We start from the raw sequence: 21,469 nt of genomic DNA, 5'->3' as shown, positions 1-21,469 counted from the left end.
AGCTTCTATGTTACTGAAAGCAATGAAAGAACAACACAGATGTAGTTTTCTTCCTGGTGGTTTCATAGAATCAGAATCAGAGAATTGCCCCACCTCCCTGGGGAGCCTATTCCAGTGCTTGACAACCCTTTCTGTAAAGATGTTTTTCCTGATATCCAACCTAAACCTCCCCCGGTGCAAATTGAGGCCATTTCCCCTTGTCCTGTCACCAGTGAGAAGAGACCAACACCCCTCTCCCTGCAATTACCATTCAGGTATTTGAAGAGAGCAATGAGGTCTCCCCTCAGCCTCCTCTTCCCCCGACTAAACAGCCCCAGTTCCTTCAGTCGCTCCTTGTAGGGCATATTCTCTAAGCCCTTCACAAGCCTTGTTGCCCTTCTTTGGACCTGCTCCAGCACCTCAGTGTCCTTTCTGTGCCCAAAACTGAACACAGTACTCGAGGTGGGGCCGCACCAGTGCTGAGTACAGGGACAGGATGACTTCCCTAGTCCTGCTCACCACATCATTCCTGATACAAGCCAGGATGCCATTGGCCTTCTTGGCCACCTGGGCACACTGCTGGCTGATATTCAGCTGACTGTCCATGCAAGGAATTAGAATGATAGCACTTGAAGATAAACTAAATTTCTTGAGAACAAGGTTTCGGAGCAGTTTGAGTCTGTGCCTTCTTGCAGACAGTGCTTGAAGTCCAGTCTACTTTGTGTCCAGTGCTTCAGTAGGTCAGTGCCAATGGCCTCTCATGTAAAGTAGAGAATTTCAGTGAAGTGGGTGCTTTTAGGGACTCTAGTTTTGTCTGGGCCTAGATGTAGCATCCTCACTTGTTCTTTTGCATAAGTTGCTCTAGGAGGTCTTGCAAGATGTCATAATGTAGTGGTTACAGTCAGATTGGAGGCTTGAACTGTGTTATCAGAAAAAATCACTTCCTTACTAAACCTTGCACAGCTTAGAACTTCGGACTGCTAAACCAATTGCATGCTAAGTGAAAACTGAGCGTCTAATTTTGTGCGTGCTAATAAAACTTCTGAATTTTCCTGTTAGTTGTCAAAGCAATGAATTGGTGATGTTTAACAGTGGTGCCTCCTCTGCTGGATGTCATAGTGTTTGGAATTTTATTAATACTCAGGGAATCACTGCAGTATCACACACTCTTGTATTCTCTAGTTTGTGTGATTTAATAGAGATATGGTAAACTACGCAGTAAATCCTTGAACTTCTTGTTTGTATTTCCTTTCACTTTTGTATATGGAAGGTATTTTGGGTAGCTCTGTTATTCTTCAGCGTTATTACTGATGTAGCTAAAAAGGGATCTTGCAATTGCATGAGATCTATTTTCATTTCAAAACTGTATCTAAAATTATTTACAAAAATCATTACAAGTTATTTTTTTTTCAACTTCTCTGATTCCATAACATTTTTAGGGAAAAAAAATGGATTTTTTTTCCAAAGAAATAGTTACTGAGGCACTGTGCGGTTGTGCCAAACTTCATGTGCTATTATTGAGCTCAGTGGATTTACATTTGGCTAAATCTTGCTTTTTTTTTTTTTTTCTATCCTGTAGGTCCAAGGAGCTAATAAAGGAAGCAATCCTTGACAATGACTTCATGAAGAATCTGGAACTGTCTCAGATCCAGGAGATTGTGGATTGTATGTATCCTGTGGAGTATGGCAAAGACAGCTGCATCATCAAGGAGGGAGATGTGGGTTCCCTGGTGTATGTCATGGAAGGTATGGTTTCAAAAGCTGATATCTTTTTCCTTTATTTTCCAACATACATGGAGATGAAAACTTTATTTCATGGGAAAAATCATTTTAAAGAAAGAGACTAAAGGCATTTTCTAAATATGGCTGTTGAAGAATTGTGCGAACTACTTTTGCTTGGAAAATTCCATGCTAGAATTGTGTGCTTCTCTATATAAAGAAAGAGGTTTAAAGTTCTTAACCCAGCTCTGAGATCTGTTGGAATAAGCCACCACTAAATATAGTACTTGGGCTTTGAGACAATACCTATGCTTTGCTATATAAATGGTGGACTTAACAGACATGGTGGCATTACAGAAATGGAAAGTGACTGTAAAAGGAGAAGAATGTGGTAATAGCTCACTACCTTGTAGGGTGCTGTGAGAATGAGCTTTTACATGTTGGTAAAGCACATGGACATCTCTGTGGAAGCAGTGTGTTTCATAACAGAATGTGGTGTTTTTCTGCCCCGTGCACAAAATGAGTGTAGCTTCTGCAGTTTAGCATATCTGATTTGTCACGGTATGTGTTGTGGCAGGGTTTTATCTTGGTGAGATGTGAGTGCAGCAGTGGATGTTCTGTTTTTGGGAGCCACTGGGTTTCTGAGTTTTCTGAGTCTCATAGTTGGATGGGTGTTGTCAGCACTCTGTTTTTCCGAAATGTCAGCTATTTGCATTTTGTTGTATCTTATTCTTTCCATGTTCTTTAGCTTTGCGTGTTGAATTGGGCGTATTTAATATAGGTATAGTTTTTTTTTATAGGAAGTTTGTGTTTCATCTGTAGGAGTTACTAAGGTTGATCAAACCTGGTATCTACCTACCTCAGTGTCCACCTATCTCTTCGGCTAGTATCTAGTAGCAAGTTCTGAGGTAAATGTTGCTGTTTTAGTTCAGTTAATGCAACAAATGAGTTCTCAGCTTGATTTGATACAGTACACATAGACACATACTTAGAAATCTCTTGGTACTCCTTAGGAAGGAGTAGACCTGGGAGCATTTTGGTCAGATAATACCCAAGGAGAAGAGATGTTTTCTGCTTGTCTGTGTGTTTTGAGCAAATACGAGAAAACTCCAGATTATGTATAACTTGCGTGTTTCTGTATATTTGCACATGCACAAATTAATTTCTTAAATAGTCTTTTAAACGAAAATATTTTTGAGGCAGTAAGCCATCCTTTAAACATGGTTTCCTGCCAAACTCTTAATGCTGTATAGTTGCAAATGCTCTTCACTAGTTTCCAAAAACAGCTTTAAGGTTCTGCCCTTTTAAGGTTAAATCCTTTTTCATGGCACAGCTTTAAGTCCTCCAGTTTTTAATATTTACATATTTTCCATATTCAAATGGCATTTTGCATTATGAAGTAGTTAGTGGGAGATTCCAAAGCAAATACATGCCCCCCCAGCATTATGTGGAAAGGTGTAGGGTTTTCAGTCTCACATTTTGAATACAGAAACTATTTTATCAAAGTGCAAGATCTATCTTAGCACTAGTAACAAACTGTTCTAAAGCAATGCTTTTTTTTTTTTTTTTTTTTTTTTTTGTAAAATAGTAAAGTTCTCATATCACACAACTTGGTTTCTTTCCCAAATGCCATCATGTTGGAGGCATATTTCTGCTGTGTGACTGGGTTTGGATGACATGTTCCATGTTGTACCTTGATGAAACCTCATAACAGGGTGCACTTATCTCCTGTTCAGTGTTGTTGCATCCTTTGGAGAGGAATTCTGGGGGATTTGTGGGCAAACCTCTTCCCACCATGATTTGAAGCACTGAACATGACTTGTGACTCAAATGCCCTTTATTTTATATGTCTGATGTTGTACTATTACTGTGGCTTTCCTGAATTTACGAGATGTTTCTAATTATTGCTCCGGACTCTATCCCTTGACTCTTCTCTTCTAAAACAACTGTATGTCAAAGACAGCCTCATGGCTTTTGGGCTCTTCTGCTCATTCCTGCTCTTCTGGCAGGTCTCTGTGTGTGAAAGCAGGATTGGCTCACTCCCAGTATTTTGTTAGTCTTGTGATTTAATTTAAGATTATTTAGATAGCTATGTAAATATGTATAATGCTTTACAAAAAAAATTATGTAGAGTTTATAGTCTTATGTTTAGAAGTAATGCAATGAGTGATGATGTAGTAATGGAAATGAGAGATGATGTTATCAAATGGCTTGGTTTATGGTTGTTACTGTGGGCTCATTTGCTCTTTTTGGCTTATCACTATCCATTCAGCTATTCAAACAAACAAAAAAACCTGCAACCAATCAACTATAAACTTTATTCTTCATAGAGTCCTACTGAAAAAAAACCTATCTGTATGAATATTAGTGAGAGGTATTTTATTTTCTCAAAAACTGCATAAACATTGCAAATATTGTTTTGATGTATTCCCTTTTCCCTCCTTTCTTGGGCTTATGACTGTGATGAATATGAATACAAATTAGTTATGTTGAGTGTTTGATAACCAATACTATCATGCAAATTTCTAATTTACGATTCAGCATGTAGATAGAGCTTCTTACCAGAGGTCTGAGTTTTATATGGGTGATGTTTCCTTGGACTAATTATAAATCATAATTTAAGTAAGATGGATTTGAAAACATCCATCACTTTCATTGTTGCTTTCTGCATTCCCTGATCACTGTGAAGCAGCAGTAGTGTCCATTTTAAATTTTCACTTATCTTCATAAAGCTTATTAGACCTGAAGTCTCTATGATAATTATGATCTCTGAGTATTTGGGTTCTTTATCCTGGATGATAAGATGCATACTTATGTGACACTTGCTGTGCTTGGTGAGTCTTAGAAGGCTGAATAATGATGAGCCCCAAACTCCTCCTTCTTTACTATGGCTTGACTATGCTTTCTGAAAGAAATTTCTAGCATTGCTATATTCCTGCAGTGAAAATAGCCACTGTAGCACAGTGAAGAGTCAGGAAAAGTCTTGACAGCTTTTCCATTCTGTCTTTGATCCAGTCAGAAAGATAATTCGCTACTGCCCAATAACAGGTTTGGTTGAGCTGTCATTTTTATTCATGTGTTTGCCCACGCTTGCAGGTTTGATTCTTTCCACTCTGGTTTTGTGCATTCATGCATGCAATGATAGAGTAAAAACTGTGTTCTGTGTCCTATTATTTTTTACCTTGAATCAGATTTCCTGCCTTCCTTGTATTACTTTTTATTTTCAGGAGCGCTAGTGCAAACTGATTGTACTCCAGAGATGCCAAGTTGTTTAATAGAGTGTAGTTTGAGAAAAGACTGAAGTTACTGAGAGCACAAGGAGAAAGCCTTTCATATATTTCCATATTTCCAAAATTCAAAGCTGAGCAGGGAGAAGTGAAACGTAGTATGGGAAGACAGGAGGATATTGGAAACTGGAAGAGTCATGCTTGCTGGAGTGCCCTCTAGGGTTACACTCCCTCGGGACAGCCTTGCTACATGGAGGCACAGCTCATGAAAGCCCAAGGATCACCATTTCTCTTGCAGCACCTAGAAAGTTCTCTTATAGCTGTGTTTGAAGGTGAAAATTAATTGTGTTATAAGGAAGTATTTATTAGGGGCTGAGATTCTTGGAAAAAGGGAGCATGCATGCTCTGACCACCGACAGCATAAGTATGCTTTCGGGCTGTTGAAGCTGGTAGTGAGAAGAGGGATGAGCGATCGTTGACTTATGCATATGAACTAGTCTCTGCTGGCGCTCTGACTGCAACTCAAGCAATTTTGAGGATAAGATAAGCTTGCCAAAAATACAACATTTCTTATTAGTATGTGTCCTGCTCTAAGAGTGCCACATCAGGTTTTTGTCTTAAAATTGAGGTTTCTTTAAGAGTGAAAAAGGGATTGTCTCTGTTGGTCAATCGTATTCTGCCTCTAGAATCAGTTTGCCACCTCCAGTTTGTGTCAAGGTTAAGAAAAATAAAAAGTTCTCCATGCTCTAGTTTGGGAGGTTTGATTTGGTTGACTTAAAGCCTTTTTTGGGGGGGATTACATTTCTGAAACTTTTCAGAAATTACTTAAGAATTTGAAAACCTGGAAAGGTCTCTTTCTGAGAGATGCATCTAGATCTGTACCGTGTTGACAGCTTTGAGTTAGTGTGGGTGTTACCTTGCACTAATGAGGATAAATGTGATATCCCACATCTGAAACCAAATGTTTCCTCTTTTGCTCCCTCTCTGTGTGAACCTGTCAGCTGCAAGATGTCACATTTGATGGCTGCATTATGAAAGGAAAATATGTCAGCAGAGCTGCAGATAAATCAGGTGACAATGAACAAGTTTTAGGCTCTCATGTGAATAACAGTCATGCCACTATAAACAGATGTTCTTATTTTTTTTAGAAACTACATTAACAGATGTAAAGAGTCCTTCTTTTGTGTTTATTGCTATTCCTGTGAAAAATGGAAGAAATAACACTGTGAGTGGAGTGGAGGGGACCTAAAATACTTGAAATGACTGTTTTGCAGCTTACAAGTTTGTGTTGGCTGTGGGTGCTGCAGCAACCTCTGTGGCTGTTTGTTCTTCTGCAAATGAATATTGAGGTTGCACTAAAACTCCAGAGGCTGAGCTGAGGGAAAACAGCCCCACCAACATCTGTTGGGCTCCTGGTGCCGGAGGTATGGAAAGGAAAGACGCAGCTTTGAGAAGAGCCCATATTGAGAAACAGTCTACACTTTCCTTAGCCCTTATTTTAATAGCTTTTCCTCTTAAATGTCCTTGAATTTAATTTTATTTTCATCTTCAGTCCAGAGGATTCTCCTTTGGCAGACTTTGTTCCTTGCTTTACTCTTCGTATCTTCTCCAAAGCAAAGAAACATCTAATTATGCCTTCCCATAGGGAGATGGGGTTTGGGGCATCAGAGAAGTCTTGGGAAGGAACATATTTCTAGAAAGTGCAGGATTTGCAAGGATATCAAGCTCGGAGTTTGCAGAGGAAAATGATCACAGTTGCTGTAGCCATTTGAACTACAGAGAGAGATGCAGGAGGTTGTAGGAGATCTCCCAGCAGAGGTGACAGAGTTGTCTCAGATGAGATCCTCATGATCTCAAAGCAGCTCCTCAGTCTGTTGGGATTTCTGCAAATAAATCAAAACCAAAGAAGGCTTATAGATACTGTCTGTCTTCCACAAGACATCAGTTTGATGCTGCCTGGAGGTAATCATAGCTTTTGCCCAACTTTTGCGACACTATTAGGTTTTATCATCATTCTGTTAGCCAGCATGCTTATCTTCATTCTCAGTTCTGAAGGTGGGCTGGAGCACATCATTCTTTTCTCCCCTATTTGCTTTTGGAAACTGTGCAGTTATGTTGGATTCCTTTCTGTTTAACTGGAGAATGATCACTGTAGGCTCTTGGATTCTGTATGATCATGCACAAATACTGCATTCAGTCTGGCTTTGTGTCACCCACTCTCTGCCCCCCTTTTTGTCTCTTTTTATGGACTATTTTCAGTAAGAATCTGATTTAATAGGACATAACTGCTCTTCTAGCCCTAGGTTCTTCTGAGTTAGTTCCTTCTCTTCTCAGACAGAGGATTTGGGAGGCCTGTTTTTTCTAAAGGAGAGGAAGATAGAGAACAGAGATGAATTCTGGATTTAAGGAGGCTCCAAGATTTGTTCCCAAGTACATGCAGAATGGAGACAATAATGCAGTCACCTCAGTGCAGCATGTCTTTTGACCTTCACCACATTTATTTTTGTATTATTGTACACTGTGTTTGCAAGAGGTCCCTTACTTTATAATGGTCTGCTACTAGTGCTGTCTCCAAGCCCCAGTATGCAAACTTCTCCTGGCTCTGCTCGTGTTTGCCAACAGTGATGATGGTCATCATTCATCTTGAAGAAAACTGTACATAACTGAGGCATTTCTGCATTTAAGACTTATGCTGCCTTTCACTACGAGTGTTTTAGGCTCTGCCTAAGTCTCTAAACCTCTTCTCAAGGGGTTGGATCTGCCTTTCCAAGCAAACAGCAAAAAATAGCATCTCCTAGCACAGATGTTAGATGGCTCTTGAAGTTGGAGAACATTTACTCAGTGTCCATAAGGGGCACTGTGTAGGAAGAAGTTAATTAGGTATTTGTGACGAAGTGGGATTTTCTGCACTGCATGCCAACAAATCCATAGTCTCTGAAGAAGCAACCTCTCACAGTACTTTCCACTAGCTGTGTAAAAATCAACTGTGGCATCAGTTTCTTTTTCCACTCATCTACTTAATGTTTTCTGCCTTTTTTTTTTCTTGAGTAGTTGTAGAGTCAGATCAAGGTCTTTTGTACAATCTGAGAAATTGCTCCTCACTGGCATCCTGCAACCTCTATAGGTTTCCCACAAAATAAGTCCTTGTTTCTCAAGGAAACAAGTGGTTTAGTGGCTCTCTCTCCTCTGGGAAATTTTCATACCCCATCCCTGATTCCTCTCCAAAGCCAGTCCTGTACAAGATCTTTTTATAAGGCATTCAAAATTTAAGGAATTTTCTAGGACTGCTGTTCTCCCTCTTAAGATCACTTCACTGCAGATCAAACTGTATTAGAATCTTTTGGAGGGGGCAGAGGCAGAAATACCACTTGTCATTTCAGGCATGTAAGGCATCTCAGGAACCTCCAATTGAATAGTGGGCTTTCATGGAGCTAGTGTTATTGCAAAACTTGAAGACCATCCCTTGGGCAATGCAAATGCATTAAAAGAGTATTCCTAAAGCTCCTTACAATATGAATTTACATATGGATCCAAGAAGCAAGGGAGGTTGCCAGCTGGGTTTCTTGAAATGTACCGTCACTGTGTGTGTTCACATCTCACGCTTCATTCTTCCAAGTACAAAGTCCTGGGGACGAGTCTGTAGGGCAGAGGAGTGAAGGGCTGAGATCTTGGGATTGTTCAAGTGCCTCACTGTCATTACACACTCATCTTTTGGTTGGTATTTTGCTTGAGGTTTTCTATGGAGTTCAGTCCACCTCCCTTGGAGATCAGGCTTGTTTATAGCAATCAGTTGATGTTTTTGAGACTGTTTATCATTTGGCCTGCATGTTTGCAAAAAACTTGGTAATGTTACTTTGAGTCCTGCTCACCTTAAGGGAACTATTCTGTTGGTTTTGACATTGTTTAGCAACTGCACTTGTACTGTTGGCCCATAATACCATCATGTCCCAGTCTGAGGCATGCTTTTTATGGATGCAGCATGAAAATTTGGAGCTCTCAAAAAGTCACCATAACTTATGCACTGAGTCAGAGAAGCACCTGCATGTTTGCTGTGGCAGTCTGGGTCTCAAGCTAAGATTTGCTTCAGCATTTCAGTGGGGGCTTCATGCATCCTCACAGGTTTCTGAGCATCATAAAAATACAAAATATGTCACTAATGAAGCAAAAACCTGTTTGTTATCTTGTGAGGATTTCTTACTGAAATTGGATGTTGTTCCAGCTGCTTCCAGTTGTAGTTATTACAGTTCATGATGAAATTTGATTCATTTATTTTCCTTTTTCTTTCTCTAGAAGTCAAAACAAAGTGTATTTATTCGTTAAAAAATCCACACCTAATTATCACCAAGTCTTTTTATACAAGTAGATAAAGTGCAGGCTTTGGCATGGATGCTGCATTGCTATGGCTCGGTTTTGCACTCTTGTGGCCCAGTCTATGTGAGCACCATTGCAAATGTTTGTTCTTATATTCTTCCAAATTAATGTATCAACTTACAACTTTATTCTAGCACTCCTCCAGGATAGGATATATTGATGGTCAGAACTTACTGTGTTAGAGCCTTGTGTGTGGCCTGTCTCTTAGAGAAATGGGAGTGTTGTGCACTACTGTTTTCATGCATAGTACATACAAAAGGAAGTGCTCCATCTTTATCATCCAGTTTCTTTAATTTTACAGTGGCTGAATAACTGACTCTCCTAAATGTAGTTACTTACTCATATTGGACAGATAGAAGTAAGTATTTCTTGTGCTTATTTCTTGAAATGTTCATGAGGTCAAGTAGGATATGAAATTATGACTGTCACAGAGGTAGTGTTTTATAGACAGTGATTGTGCTCATGATTAGATATAGCTTGATATTTGTTCTGTATAAAGTAATTGTTTTAAGACTACAGAACTGACTCTTTGCATTTGAAGTATGTGCAATAGGGATATATAAACAAAGTACTGGAATACTGCTGCAGAGGGCTACAGGAGATGCTCTCTTTTACCCTGTCTCCAACAAAATTGCAAGTTGGTATATATTTTAATGAGAGCTCATATGAAACTGACAGATTTTGTTAGCAATATTTCTGAATTGGAGCAAACCAGGCTTTGTAGAAGGAAGGATTATAGTATTTTGTAAAGAGAGTGGGACACTCATTGTCACCTGAGCCAGGATTTAGGATAGAAAGCCTGAATAAATCTCTCAGGTATTAGAACCTGAGCTTGCAGAGCAGAACTACAGCTCAGCCAGGAGCAACACAGTGCTGTGACCAGTGCCCCCCAGCCTGCTCCACTGCTCAACCAAGGTACTGGTTGGGGTGAGCAGATAAATCAGCACAGGCAAGCTGCAAGTTATGTACTGACCTCTTCATAAAGAATGAACAAAGCCCCTAACCCTATGTAATTTGTGTTAAGTAATGGCATGAGTTTGCACTTAAATTCGAAGGGTGCTATTTGATTAAATGATTTCTTCCAGGTAGTCAAAACTCAACCTGTGATTAGGCTAAACCAGCATTTGGTAGCAGGGGAGGAGAAGAGGCAATCAAATTTGGGGGAGCTGACGACATCAGACCTATCCATTGCTTCCTGGTGGCTATGTAATAATAATAATAAAATCAGTTCCTGTGTCTCAAGGTACTGCCAAACGCTGCTCAGTGGATAGGAGGAACTGCACAGTGTTTAATGCCTTTATGTGAGTGCTGCCAAGCACCTAAGTAACTGAGTCTGATGAATTCAAGTCATGCTGTCAGCATGAACTTCGCCTTTAGATTCAGCAGAGAGCAGCTGGCAGGCTCTTAAGCAATGCTTTCGAAGTTCTAGTGTCAAGATGACCTGAAAATATTTCCATTTTAAAAATGAACGTCCAGCTTTTTTTGTGACCTGCTCATGTACATAGTTATTTACTGTTCTTGCCACTTTGCTCATCATTAGATTCTGAGAAGACTACAAACAAAGTTCCCAGTCTAGTATTGCAGCGTAGTACTGAACAAGGCTGGAGCAAATTCAGCGAAAGCTGTAGTCTTTATTGCTGGGGAGGAGTATGCAGAATTTAGCAAATAAATATATTGTTCTGTAAGTGCATTTGTATTCATACAACCTGGCTCATCTGTAGGCAGCCAAGTGCTCATTTCCCCTTTTCAGAGCAGCAAATGCATAGGTGTGACCTCTTAAGAAATAAAAATAAATTAAAAAAAATTATTTCCAACATTTTCTCCTCACATTAGATCATAGTTGTTGAAAGGCTATTTCTTTTTCTATTTCGCAGCATTCTCGGTGGTTATGCAAGGACTACTTTTGTCCTGAAGCAGGGTTTTATTTACAAAATAAATCGGTTAGATAAAGCCCCATTCATTTTATTAATAGCAGCAGAAAAGGGAGGCACAAATGTATTTGTCTCCTCCACTGTTCCATGATTCCCTTTTACTGAAACTCCCACAACTGAAATGTAAAATAAAAGGACTTTTCATTGTAGTAGTATACATGAAAGTGCCTGGATTTTGACCTTTGTTTCTGCCCATTAAAATACACGGCTGTATAATTCAGACTGTGTACGCCAATAGAAAGACTCCAGTGTTAGCAATCCAAACTATTATTAAAGGAACATTAGAGGTGAAGTGTTCTCTTCTGTTAGGTTTGATTCGTTTTGAATTGCCTGTTTACTTTGAAAGTTGATCTACCAAAAAAAAAAAAAAAGAAGAAGAAATCAACCCTGAGAGTCCTGTGCACTTTCTTGCTGCTCTAGGTACAAAGGGAGCTCAAAATAAACAGTTTGGAAAAGGAGAGAGACTTCTTGGAAACTGGAAAATCAGGTCATCTCTATCTTGTAAGATGTTTTTCTTTAAATAATCTGTGGAAAATAGGAGGATAAAAACAAGGAAATTAGGAAAGAAAGGGACTGCTGCTCTATAGAAACCCAGGGTCTTGGGTACCCAAACTGGAAAGTACCCCATTACAGATCAGGTAAAACGGAGCAGAAAGAGTAGCTTTTAGTTTCCCTGTTTTTCTTTTGGTTTAATGTGTTGGTCCTGGTCTCAAACTTTATGTTACCTGCAATCGAGTCTTGGGGAAAATGGAGGATTTTGTTCTTAGGAAACTGATCTGATGTTTTGATATCTAAAACATTTATGTTTGCACTGTATTATTCTAAAATAATGGAGATTACAATATTTCCCAGCAGCTGCTATTCGTAGCACATCCAGACAGAGATTATAATTAAATGCCATCTGAATACATAGGAATTTAAGATCGAAAAACTAATAAAAACAAGATGCTTGCCACCCTTTTACTAAACATTTTTATAACCTCTCATTTCTGACTGAAAACAGATATTTTGTGAAACGACTAGAACATGAAATGACTCTGGGTAGGCTTTCTCATATTAAAAATAAAAACAGCAGCTGAGGTTTGAGATGGTGCAGATCTGGAAAATCCTGCTGTAGTTATGCAGTTGCATCCTTCCAGTGGAGATCCACAGGGGACTGCTTATCACTGCTGAAATGATAGAAGCTCTTATCTTGAAGGAGGAGGAAATGTGAAGTTCTTTTCTGGCTGGATTGGGGTATTCTTTTCTGGTAATGATGTATAGCTTTACAGGTTTCTCTGAGCTAATTGTACGTGGTGTTGCCACTTGTTCTTCATCAGCCTTTCCAATTCTGTCATTGCTTGGGAGAGGATGGAGGGATCTGGAAGCTTCAGAAAGGCCTGTGTTCGTAAGTAGGTGAAACCTTACTGCAGTGAAGTGTTAGGCCAAAAAATTATGTTCCTTGCTATGTCCTCTTGTGGCAGCTATTTCCATTGGAAAAGCAAAGCCAAATTGTAATACTAATAAAATATCTTCAGCAGGAAATAAAGAACGTTCTGTGGTAAAGCCTTTCTAGCTTTACCACTGCTAAGGGGTGAAGAACTTGTGAATTTTGGCACAGGCAACCCTGGGAAAAGGTTCCTATGGATCATGGGGTGATTTTTGTCCCTAAGCCTGGTAGTTTTCCAGTGATCCATTGCAGTTTGGAGTAAGACACAAGGTAGACATTCTTTAGTTATTGCTGGGTAGTCAGCATGCCCCAAAATGATAGTTATCTCCAGAGGTCTCCTATAAGAACTGGTTTGTTGTGTTGAAATTAGGACTGGGCTAAATTCATGGAAGATTTTTTACCCAGGAATGTGTTTATTCCCAGTCAGTATGAGATAAGAGAAGGTGGTGTCCTTGGAAACGTTCAGCTGAAGGGAAAAACTGGACCTCACGGCTGCATGATGAATGAAAAGAGAGCAAGTTTATTTTCTGCTTTTCATCAGCAGCTCCCACTTGTTATCAATTGTCAGCTATCTGCAGTACACTGTTTTCCTTCTTGGAAAAAACAAGCTTTTTTCACAGACCCCACTTGGTTGGAAATATTTAACCCCGCAGGACTAACCTTGCTCATAACTGCTGCTTGGAGGATAATATATTTCCTAGCCTCGTGCTCTGTTGTTTGAACAGATCAGGGGGAATTCAAACATTTGCATTTTCTTGGGTGCTTTTAGTGATGGTTGGATAGACTAAAGCACTGGAGAGGGCTGAGATGTCCCAGCAGATTCCATTGTTGCTTTGCCCCATTAAATGTTAGTGGTAATCTCAATTTTCCATCTTACATTTCCAAAATAAATGTTTTTCAACAAGCAGAGTGGTCGTTTTTGACTGCAAACCTACTGGGAAGGAGGCTGGCAAATCAAAGAGCCAAGTGTGTGTTCATGGTCAATTCTGTTTTTTCCCCTGTAAGTCTGAGGACTCTGGGGCCTCAGAGTACATCCTTGGCAACATCTATTATATTTTACACTGGATATAAGGACTTTTTTGTGTGTGTGTGTGATAAGAGTAGTGAAGCACTGGAACAGGTTGCCCAGAGAGGCTGTGGATGTCCCTCTCCTGGAAACACTCAAGGTCAGTCTGGATGGGGCTCTGAGCAACCTGATCTAGCTGTAGAGGTCCCTGTTCATTGCACGGGAGTTGAACAGGATGGCCTTTAAAAAACTAGTATTGCAGCAATCTAGAAACTCTTCTCCTACACTCTATGTTAAGTTTTGACATTGACTGAGGGGAGGTGAGAGTGGAGGAGCATGGTGTTGCAGCTGTGGTCCTATGAGAACAGCAGGACAGTCACAATGGGGATGTGTCAGGACACTACAAACGGGGCAGCACTGCAGCTCCACACCCTAGAGGTCTTTGGCGAGTGCAGCACGCACCTCCTAAGGGCCATGGCTCAGGCGATCTTCATTGCCCTGGCTTTGCTGGGGATCTTGCAGAAGCCTGAGCTAGAATTTCTACATGTGGATGTGGATACGCACGCGAGCAGTGCGCAGCAGCTGTGTCTGGCCATGGCACGGCTGCTGCATGGTATGGAGCAGGGGAGCCAGGAGCAGAGCAGGGTGGCCGAAGGAGCTCTGCTCTGCACTGCCTTGACACTCTAGCAGTTCTGGGACTTTGCTGGGCTCCTTGTCAGGCTCCTTGTCCTGCTGGTCAGGATCTGCCGGTGCCTTGAGAAAAGGAGAGGGAAGCCAGAGAGCAGCAGGAAGTCAGAAAGCTCCTCTAGCTAGGAGGAAAAGGACAGTGAGGCAGACAGCGACTCCGATGAGATGTGCAGCCTGGGCAGAGTTTGGACCAGGAGCAGACAGTGGCCAGAGCCGTACATGGCTTCCGAGCACCAAATTGTGGAGGAGCTGGTGGACGGCCTTCTCTGGGCCTGCTGAAGCCTCTCCTGCCACAGCTTCACAGCTTCATGCAGTGACCACTCAACATCTTGGAGAGGCTTAGTGACCTCAGGGAGCTCCAGCCTGTGCACTAATGTCAGTAAATTAACTGTATGAACAAACACTCTGTCTGTGAGCATCTGGGCAGAACTTTGCAGCAGAGTGTAGGCATAGGGTGCTGAGCACCCCACTGCTGCACAACCAGGGAGCATTTGCAGAAAGACAGAACCACAGACTGACTGAGGTTGGAATGCTCCTCTGGAGGCTATGTGGGGAGGCTATAAGAAGGAAGGGGACAGACTCTTTAGCGTGGTGTGTCTGATAGGACCAGGAGAAATGGTTTCAAACTAAAAGAGGGGAGATTTAGATTGAATATAAGAAAAAAGTATTCTACTATAAGGGCAGTGAAGCACCAGCACAATTTGCTCAGAGAGCTGGTGGGTGCCCTGTCGCTGGAGACATTCAATGTCAGTCTGGACGGGGCTCTGAGCAACCTGATCTAGCTGTGGATGTCCCTGTTCATTGCAGGGGAGTTGGCCCAGATGGCCTTTAAAGGTCCCTTCCAACTCAAATCATTCTATGATACTATGATTCCCTATTAGGGAAGGTGTAGCTAGTGTTCTTTTGGGCTTGTAGCTGTGTATGATAGGCTTTGAGCTGGAGGATGGATGGTCAAAGCCCCATGGCTTGGGGGAAAGTGGATGAGACTTGTGCTACAGCAGTGCCCTTGGGATCCATGTTCTGCCATTGCTAAGATGGGTGTGCTTTCCTTAGCAGGTGCAGGAAGTTGTTACCTGAAGGTTGGTTGCTAGGGCTGCAGGTTTTCTGCTCTTTTTTTTGAGCTTAAATTTTCCGTCAATCATTTTTCAGTGTGATTTTCGTTCACTCTATTATCTCCAAGAACTAAAAAAAATCTAATTTTCTTGAAAGTACCGTAAAGCTACTTACCCCTCTATTTCTTTTCAGATCTTTTAGAATGAAATTGCATTTTTTTTTCTTGTCTCACCAAACTGTGTATAAGTTACTTCAGCATTTGGAGCCAGGTCCCTGTGTGACAGCAAAGTTCTGTCTGTCAGTGAGCTGCTGTCTCCAAGTTGTAGCAATCTGGTGCTGTGTTTTACCACAGGCACGTGATCAGTAAGTTCAGTGTTCTTCTTAATGTCTTGTCCTCAAGCAAGGCAAGTAAAATGAAGAAGAATGAAAGGTTATGCCAAAGCAAGAATAAATAAAGAAATAAATAAAACACTCAGAGGAAGCAAATATGAATGGGAACAAATGTGGAGCAGAACAGTGTATTTATACAGGGACTTTCCAAGATGATTTTTAACACTGATCAGGCTAGGTCAGTAAGAAATGAAGGAACAAGATAAATGCCGTAACCTAGGTGACTTATGTCTAAACAGTCTGTGGGTTGACAATTCTCACTGGGCTTCTATTAACCCTTGGTAAGTTACAAGAATGATATGTCTTAAATATACAGTTTTAGTTTTTGAATACCTGTGACTTCAAATTGGCATTCAGGAGTCCTTTTCCATTTCCAAATCTTGTACTGTATCACAGCATGCAGAAGAGCGATGTTCTGAAGTCTTACCTCACTGCCTTGAGATTTGTTATGCTCTGTATTCACAATATTATGCAGATCAGCTGTCAAACTGTGGAATATTTGAGTGAAGAATTGCTCTGATCTGAAAATAGATATCACTATAATATTACAAATTAATGATTTTGAAGAGCTTCGTAAGAAGTAGAAAGAATCCTCATATATAAAAGCTTGCCACAGACCACTGTGTTCTGTTTTAGCATTGTGGCTGTCATAAAAGTGTTACTTTTTCTTCAAGCCCTACCAGAGGCTTAGTTATTTTCAGCTAAGGTTGTCTGGGAAGTTGCTCCCTGAAATGCCATTTTACAGAGCTGCTGTTGAGAAGGGAGTTCCCCTCTGACCTTGCAGACCTGACCCTCAGTGAATGCAGTGCATCTTAACCTGCACACTCTTCCATAAACTTGTATATATTCCAAAACCCAAATAAATCCACCTCTAAAGTAAGTAGAGAACAAAGTCTCACCTCTGTCCCTGTGTAGGGGACTATGTCTCACATTCTTTGACAGCCCACTGTGGGTAACTGGGATTTTCAGAATGCCATTGGGAAGGGCAGAGAATCTTTCCTGAGAATGACATCCTGATGCTGTTGATAAGGGTTGAGAGCTGCTTATGCAGAAATAAAAAAATCGTGAATGTGCAATTATAAATTCACCAGAATGATCCCATTAGTACAAAGGGTTGTTTACAAAATGAAGAAGTATGCGGTATGTACATTTCTCATATGAAATCAGCCCTAGAAAAAATTTACAAATAAATTTAATCTGACTGTCTGGGAATAGAACTGTTCCAAGGTGTGCTGCCATGAACTGTATTAGATACACGCTGTTACTTGATTAACAAATGACTTTTCCTTAATTACCATCCTGTAACCGTTGGAAGCTGCAGCATCTATGGCGACAAATGTCAGAGTATGGAGACGTGTTCCCTCATCCGAATGGCAGTGGAAGAAGGCAGCCTGTTTCTCCGATAAGCTTGTGGGGGGACTTGCAGTTGTGCGTCAGGCATGGGGTCATTGTGCTTTTATTTTTGCTGTTACGTTGTGGTAAACTGAGCATGTTTCAGTTCTGCTGTCAGTTAATGAACAGCTTTGTAGATTGACATTAATGGTTTCACACCAGAAATCCCTCTCACTTCTACAAATATAATTAAGAAGGAAAAATTAAAAACAGCTATTCAAAGCCGTGTTAGAGATTTAAAAATGATCACAGAAAATTTTAGTACATATACCAGGGCAGGCTAAAAAAGGCACAACTGTGGCATGCGAATGCTGAAAGTGCTGACTTCTTGCATCTTGCATTGGTGGAGGAGTTACGTGCTTGCTGGTTAACATTAGTGAGCAGTTTTGCAAAGCATGTTTTGAGGTCACCTGCTTGCTTTTCCAACACAGGTGAGCACTGCCTGTTTGCTCCACTAAGATTTGTGAGCAGGGAACAGACTCTGTTCCACCCTAGATTCTGCAGCCTCAGAAGCCACCTTTTATTTTTTTATTTTTTATAAATATCTTTTCTTTCATGATCCCAGATTGAGTTTTACTAATTTGGCAGCAGTAGATTTTGTATGTGTAAGCTGAGCACAGTTGCTATCAATGAACTCTCAAGACTAAAGCTTGGACATTGCTACTGCATGGTGTAGGGCTTGGTGTGTCCCCATGTTAAATCTCTGCTGTGCTCATTCCATATCAAAAAGGTACAGTAAAAGCTCGAAGTGTGGTAGGGAGAGGGGTGCTCGGACACATGGACTAGTTTCACTGGGAGGAATGTCTTAATAACTATTAAGTTTCTTCTGAAAGAAGCATGTTACCAACATTTTCCCCCTATTTCCCTCCGATACTCCATAGGAAGTGTAGTGATTACCAAATAAACACAATCAGAATTGGCTAGGAGCAGTCACAGATGTAACTGTTCAATATCTAAGCTTAGTATCAGGCCACGATGAGGAAAAATGTTAGCAATCTGATGACAGATGATTGCTGATGTGCTGAAATATCACTGTTGGCTCTCTCTAGAGTGCTTTGATTTCTGACATCATTCTGTCATACAGGCAGAAAACTGAAAACTATGAAAACACCCTGGTTTTCCTGTAGATGATGAAGTCCTCCATGTCATGAAGTCAAGCAGACTTTGAGTAAAGAAGACTGAGCTGATTTTCTAAAATAGTTCCTTGCTGCTTTGTGCTAGCTTCAGTAGTTCAATTGGCAGCTGTCTCACTGTTGTGAAGGAAGTGTTGCTTGTCAGAAGACCATAGCTTTTATCAGCTTTACAGGCCAACCAAAATTAACTTGCTGTGTTTTGAGTGCGTAACACCCATCTGCTCTGTGAATAGGTGAGTTTTCACCCACTCTGTTATGTAAAAAAATGGTGATTTTACATAGGTTCTTGGTGGGATGCAACTCAGCTCCTCTCCAGTGCTTCCAATCACAAAAAGACTGCTTTCCCTTTCTTCTTTGATCATGAGGAGAATACAAGGCTTAAGTTTGATTCTCGGGTTGTTGACAAAAGAGTGTGACTGTTCCAGCAATGTGCCTCAGCTTTCTCCTAGATGGTTCTCGGTGGGAGAGAACAGTTGGAGCTCTTGTCTGTGAAAACCCTCATCTGAACAGAGAAGCTGAGTGCTCTATCCTCCAGTCCATATTGGAGAAAGCTGAAAGTGCCTCTAGTATGGAGTCTGGAGACCTGCTTCTGCCATTTGAGTTCTCGCTGTACCAAGAGAATTTCCACCCATCAGCTGCCACATCTCTGTGGATGAGTAATGATGCAGTGAAACAAAATAGGAAGGAACTGGGAAGTGAGGGATCACCTGTGTATAGCAAGATAACAAAATACAGACTATGCACAAAGCAGTAGAAGCACTTAGTAGCCACTGATGACTTTGTCCCCATGGAGAATGGGCTCTGAGCCTGCATGCCAGCTGCAGTGTCTGAGGAGGACATGAAGGAAACAAATAAGTGGATTGGAGTAAGCTGCAACCGTCAGTTCTCCCCAGCACATGCTGGCTTTGCAGTTGGCCATGGGAAGGGATGCACCTCATGGGCCATCCCATTGGCAATTCCTCCATGGCTCTAGTAACAGACATTTATTCTTTGTGTTTGAACAGGCTCTAAGGAAGAAGAGATAGGAATATTCTGAGTGCTAAAATAATACCAAAACCACAAATCTCTATGAGACAATGGTGGCATTGTGGTTTAAGAAGCTGCCTAAGCAAAAGGTGTCAGTTTTCACTTGCCAAAAGCAGTCGCTTGATTTGAATTGCTGTGCAGTGGTGTGCCTTGTTGGGTGTTGCATACACAGACAAGTGATCAGGTGACATTTAGGAGTGCTCATCAGTACAAAGGAGGAATCTAAAGGATAGTTTGACTCACTTAATAGAAAAGATACACAGGCTCATGCATAGCTAATAAATTTACGTCTAACTTCTGAAGTTTGGTGCATATTAAAATGCCTGATATTCATGGTAATTATTAAACCATTTTTCTGTTCATTTAAAGTCCATGTTAATGACATAAAATAAGACTTCTAATATTCTGTTGGACAGAAATGGTTCGTGGCATTCTTTTTTTCAAAAAAAAAAACTGTTTTGGACTTGGGATTGTAACTTTGTTTTTCAAATTTAAAGCCCATTTGCTGAAGAACAAGAAGGTCTCACATCTTGTCTTCCTCCCCATTTCCAGAAAATAGACCTTAATGCAGCAAGTTTCACTGGAGGGACTCTCCAAGAGAAAATCCTTCATAATGGAGTCATTGTCATGGCTACACATTGAGTAAATGTGGGTTTTCATTTGACTTGCTGTAGCATCAGTGAAACACACCAACCTAGTGTCCCTAAGCCTCGCGTTCCGCTTGGGATGTAGAGATGTGGCTGTTTGGATGGTAACACAATGCTATCTGCTTATTAAGGCAGATAGCAGAGCACTTCAGAACTTCCTTGCAATTTATCCGTCTTTTGATCTTAAAGAAACAAACAAAAAAACCAAAATACATACCCCCACTCTGAAAAAAAAACAACCAAAAAAACAGCCACAGAACAAATGAGAAACAACCCAAAGCCTCCAAAACCATCTCTAAATCACTTAAATATGACAAGTATCTGGCTGAATTGGAGGAGTATTAGCTCTTTTTACTCTTTGGCTAACTCATCTCTGTCTTTGAGCATCTCTGTATTTTTTTTTTCCTTTTCAGCTTTCCTGAATGATGCCCTGATAGTTACCAGAAAGTATGCTATGCGGTTCTTACTGAGGGATTTTTCTTGATCTCATATTGTACTCCAGCTTCCAGGTGTGATGGAGACTTTCAGAATGAGCTTGTAAAGGGCTCTTCTTATCCAGCAATGAAAGTATTAAATGTAGAACTGAACTTTTTTTTTTCCTTTAGTTGATAAAACTGGTTCTTTAGTGAGAGATACTGAAACCTGTCTGTACAGAGCAATATCAGTGCTTGGCTTGACACTGGCCTTACAGCTTCACATTGTTGGGGAGCAGACTGTGGTACCCATGAACCCCCACACAGTTGTATTTGTTGTTGGCTAAAACCTCTGCTGAGCAGCCCTGCTCTGCTTCTGTTTTTCTTGCAAAACCTAACCCTAATGTTGAGGCAGGGTCCCCTGCCTGTGAGTTTTACCTGCAGCATTCAATCCTATGTTCTCTGAGCAGCATTAGGTTTATCTCTCCCCAGAAGAGGTAGGTATTGCTGGGCCTCTGTGGTAAACTTTGGAGCACAGTTTTCAAATGTGAATGGCTGAATTGAGGTGCTGGGATCTCTGTGTGAGCATTGCAGGGCTCCTGGGTTATCACATCACCCCATCTTGCAACCGTGGCAGCACATGTCTCCTCTGCACCCAAAGTCTCAAAATATAATGCATCCTAAGGTGTGTTATTCTGAAGCTGGCTGGAGGGACTTCAGGAACCACAACTGCACTAAAACAGCATCTTGCACGATTACATCCTTCCCAGATTTCCTGCCCTTGCCCAACAGTATTTACCAAGTAAAGCATAATTCATACAGCACAAGAGCAGCCAGATAACATTAATAAATTTTAACAAACAGCTTACAGGAGGTTGTTGATTTTTGTTCCTGTTTTCTGCCTTTTGTAATTGTAGTTGTTCTCCCTTTTGCTGTTGTTGTTAAGATGCCTTAAGAATTTTCATTTCAAGGCAATCTCCAAATGTCTTAATTTTAAGAACAACCTCAATAAAAGGGACTCCATAACCCCAAACAGAAGCACAGCTGAAACAATTGCCGGTACGTT

General features: G+C 40.8%; 1 protein-coding gene across 6 annotated transcripts in view; it reads left to right on the top strand.

Annotated features, from left to right (window-relative positions):
- The window catches only part of PRKG1 (protein kinase, cGMP-dependent, type I), a 429,334-nt gene that overhangs the window by 52,576 nt on the left and 355,289 nt on the right, over positions 1 to 21,469 (top strand). For all 6 annotated transcript variants that reach the window (XM_021381835.1, XM_021381839.1, XM_021381834.1 and 3 more), the window contains one exon: positions 1,559 to 1,725. In XM_021381835.1, coding sequence (XP_021237510.1) covers positions 1,559 to 1,725 — 167 coding nt within the window. The remainder of the gene's footprint in view (positions 1 to 1,558; positions 1,726 to 21,469) is intronic.

The sequence above is a fragment of the Numida meleagris genome, unplaced genomic scaffold (assembly GCF_002078875.1).
Source record: "Numida meleagris isolate 19003 breed g44 Domestic line unplaced genomic scaffold, NumMel1.0 unplaced_Scaffold119, whole genome shotgun sequence".
Classification (NCBI taxonomy): domain Eukaryota; kingdom Metazoa; phylum Chordata; class Aves; order Galliformes; family Numididae; genus Numida; species Numida meleagris.
The sequence above is the reverse complement of the archived record's forward strand: the minus strand, read 5'-3'. Positions and strand labels throughout refer to the sequence as shown.